This window comes from Otolemur garnettii, unplaced genomic scaffold (genome assembly GCF_000181295.1).
Source record: "Otolemur garnettii isolate 467f Iridium unplaced genomic scaffold, OtoGar3 scaffold00248, whole genome shotgun sequence".
NCBI classification, from domain to species: domain Eukaryota; kingdom Metazoa; phylum Chordata; class Mammalia; order Primates; family Galagidae; genus Otolemur; species Otolemur garnettii.
The window spans coordinates 237,758-241,104 of record NW_003852643.1 but is presented as its reverse complement, the minus strand read 5'-3'; the positions used below and the strand labels follow the sequence as shown (position 1 = coordinate 241,104).

At 42.5% G+C, this 3,347-nt stretch overlaps 1 protein-coding gene across 7 annotated transcripts in view; it reads right to left on the bottom strand.

Annotated features, from left to right (window-relative positions):
- Positions 1 to 327: 327 nt before the first annotated feature.
- Positions 328 to 3,347, bottom strand: part of MORF4L2 (mortality factor 4 like 2) — a 19,230-nt gene continuing 16,210 nt past the window's right edge. For all 7 annotated transcript variants that reach the window (XM_012813187.2, XM_012813188.2, XM_023508437.1 and 4 more), the window contains one exon: positions 328 to 1,434. In XM_012813187.2, coding sequence (XP_012668641.1) covers positions 544 to 1,410 — 867 coding nt within the window. In that variant the 5' untranslated portion in view covers positions 1,411 to 1,434 and the 3' untranslated portion in view covers positions 328 to 543. The remainder of the gene's footprint in view (positions 1,435 to 3,347) is intronic.

Sequence of the window (3,347 nt, the reverse complement as noted above, 5' to 3'; positions counted from 1 at the left end):
GTGCATTAGACTCAAATACAAAAACCATGAAACAAATCACCATCCTTTAACATTTTGAGCAAAGATAGAATGCCTAAGGAACAACATAGATGGACTTGCAGAGGATGGGCTGTTTTACTTCAAGCACCATAAAAAAAAAAAAGAGCACAAATGCATGGGTTTTCGGGTATATACATCAAGTCGAACCTTTGGCACTAGGAATCAGGGCATTTTTTTTCACGTAGCATTAACACATATTAGAAAACTGTAGTGTCAAAGGGATAGAACCACCAGCATTCAAGCAATGTTGTCAACTAGGCAATAAAATGTTCTACTGAATGTTTCGTCTTTGTCTAATTACTGCATACACTGGTAGCAACTTTGAAACAAGAAAAGGAGCTTCACTCCTTTTATTTTCTGTTTAAAACAGAACAGAAAACAAACTGAAACAGAAGCCCTGTTTACATTAACAATTTTAAAGAACATCAATTATACAAGAAAAGGACTAAGAACAAAAAGTGTTTACAGATACCAGACTCAGAACAGTGAGTGGTCAGTAGGCCCTCACAGGGCTTTGCGGTGGTACTCAGCAGAAGCCACTTTGTAATCACTGGCAGTAAACAGAGATGCAGAATTCTTTGCCAGATATTTTAGGAAATCATGCAAATAGCCCAACAACAATGCAAGGCTTTTCTCATCAAGAGGCGTATAGGCCAACATTGCTCCGATTCTTACAAATAATCTCAGTAGGTGTGGCGCTCCATAAACCTGGGACATTGGTGCATCAGGGTGAGCCAAGAGAATTTCAGCATACTGGGGCCTCTCAAACTTGTAGAGCAGCTGAGTGCCCAACATCACATTGAAGTATTCTTTTATTCCTCCCACAACTTCGTTAACTGCATATTCCTTATTATCAACATTGCCCTGCGACCGCTTACAATTAGCATACTCTTCAAGAACCGCATCCACGTTCTTCTTTGCAGGAAGTTGGAAAAGCTGCTTCTGCCTGGTAACTAAGTCCCAGTCCTCGACAAGCCATGGTTTTAATTCTTCAGGAATCTTCACTTTAACTTCCATTCTATTCTTAAATGCCTCTTCACTTTCGACAGTTGGATCTGCCCGGGCCCTTTTCTTCCGTGGAGGCTGAGGTGCTTCGCTGGTACTGCCACCATCTCCATTTCCAGGAGTCTTCTGCTTGTTCTTTCTTGTCTTCCTCGCAGATCCTGAAGGGGGGGTCTCTGCAGAGCGACCCCCCCATCTTCCTGGGAGAGCTGGCTCAAGATTTTTCTGCTGCGGAGCAGCTGTCTTCTTTCCGGAGGAAGCCCCTCTCATCTTACTTCTCTGCATGTTGCTTCTAGTTGGCTTTTTGAAGTTGTCTTCTTCTGCAGATTGTTGTCCACGAGTTTGAGAACCCTGCTTTCTGGAACTCATTCAACCCTGTTTTTATTCCAACCACTGTAATATATAAAGTATTTTACTTGGTTGTTTTCTACAGTGATCTTAAACTATGCTTCATAAAGGCAAATTAGAACACAATACACTCTATATCTCTTAGAATCTGTATTTCAAATCCTACTTCAGGGGGCCTTTTTTTTCTTTCGAGACAAGAGTCCCAAAAGCTGTTGTACTGGGTAGTGCTGTAGAATCATAGCTCATAGCAACCTCCAACTTTTGGGCTCAAGTGATCCTCTTGCCTCAGTTTTTCTATTTTTAGTAGAGATGAGGTCTCGCTTTTTGCTCAGGCTGCTCTCAAACCTGTGAGCTCAAGCTATTCACCTGCCTTGGCCTCCCAGAGTGCTAGGATTACAGGTGTGAGTCACCACTCCCAGCTATTTCAGGAGCCTTTATAAGTGATTTTCTTTTGTCTCCTTCCCCTCTTTGATACTCACTACTACTCAGGACTCTCACCGCACCCAACCGCTCATCAGGCCTGTCAATAATTTTTTTTTTTTTTCTTGAGACAGATTTTCACTATGTCACCCTCAGTAGAGGGCTATGATGTCACAGCTCACAGTAACCTCTAACTCTTGGGCTTAAGGGATTCTCTTGCCTCAGCCTCCCAAGTAGCTGGGACTACAGGTGCCCACCACAAAGCCCAGCTATTTTTTTTGTTGCAGTTGTCATTGTTGTTTAGCTGGCCCAGGCTGGGTTCAAACCAGCCAGCCTTGGCACACGTGACTGGCATCATAACCACTGTGCTACGGGCTCCAAGCCCCAGAAATTAGCTTATTGATGTGCCTCAAAAGACAGGAATGTAATTTTAGAGAAAGGAGGAATTAAACAGGAAAGAAACTATATAAGGTAGCAGAGTTGAAATTCAAGACTTATGAATAGGAGAAAAGACAAAATGAAACAGAGAAGATTAGTTAACTGGGGGCACAATGAGTAACAGTAAAGATTCTTATATAAGTCTAGATCGGCCTGAACTAGGGTGTATAACTTGTATTTTTTTTTTTTTTAAATTAAGACAGAGTTTCAGTTTGTCATCCTTGGTAGAGTGCTGTGGCATCATAGCTCATAGCAACCCCCATCTTGGGTTCAAGCCTCTTGAATAGCTGGGACTACAGGCTCCCACCACAATGTCTGCCTTTTTTTTTTTGTAGATACAGAGTCTTATTTTGTTGTCCTTGGTAGAGTGCTGTGGCATCACAGCTCACACCAAACTAACTCCTGGGCTTAGGCGATTCTCTTGCCTCAGCCTCCTGAGTAGCTGGGACTACAGGCACCCACCACAACACCTGGCATATTTTTTTGTTGCAGTTTGGCCGAGGCTGAGTTTGAACCCCCTATTCTTGGTATATGGGGCTGGTGCCCTACTTACTGAGCCACAGGTGCCGCCCAATGTCTGGCTATTTTTAGAGATGAGATCTCATTGTGGCTTAGGCTGGTCTTGACCCTGTGAGCTCAGGCAATCCACCTGCCTCAGCCTCCCAGAGTGCTAGGATTACAGGCATGAGCCACTGCACCCAGCCTTACAGAACTATTGAAGAATACAGTATATGAAGGAGACCAAGGAGTTATAAAGTGGGCTCTGCACTTTCAAGCCTGGGTAATTAATGAATAAAAGCACTGATTTTTAAGGGTTAGTTTGGAATTTGCAATAAAATGATAGAATATAGCTAATTCATCTATCTATTAATCTATTCAGTTAGTCATTGTAGGTTATTACATATCTGCATTAGGATAGATAATATGGTAGGATGTAGGGATTCAAGTATCTGAAGTGACAGTTACAAAATAACAATGTTAATATAATGGCATTTATAGACAAGGAATATTTTGAGAACAAACAAGGAATGGTGGCTCAGTGCCTGTGGCTCAAGCAGCTAAGGCACCAGCAATATACAACTGAGCTGGCGCGTTCAAAT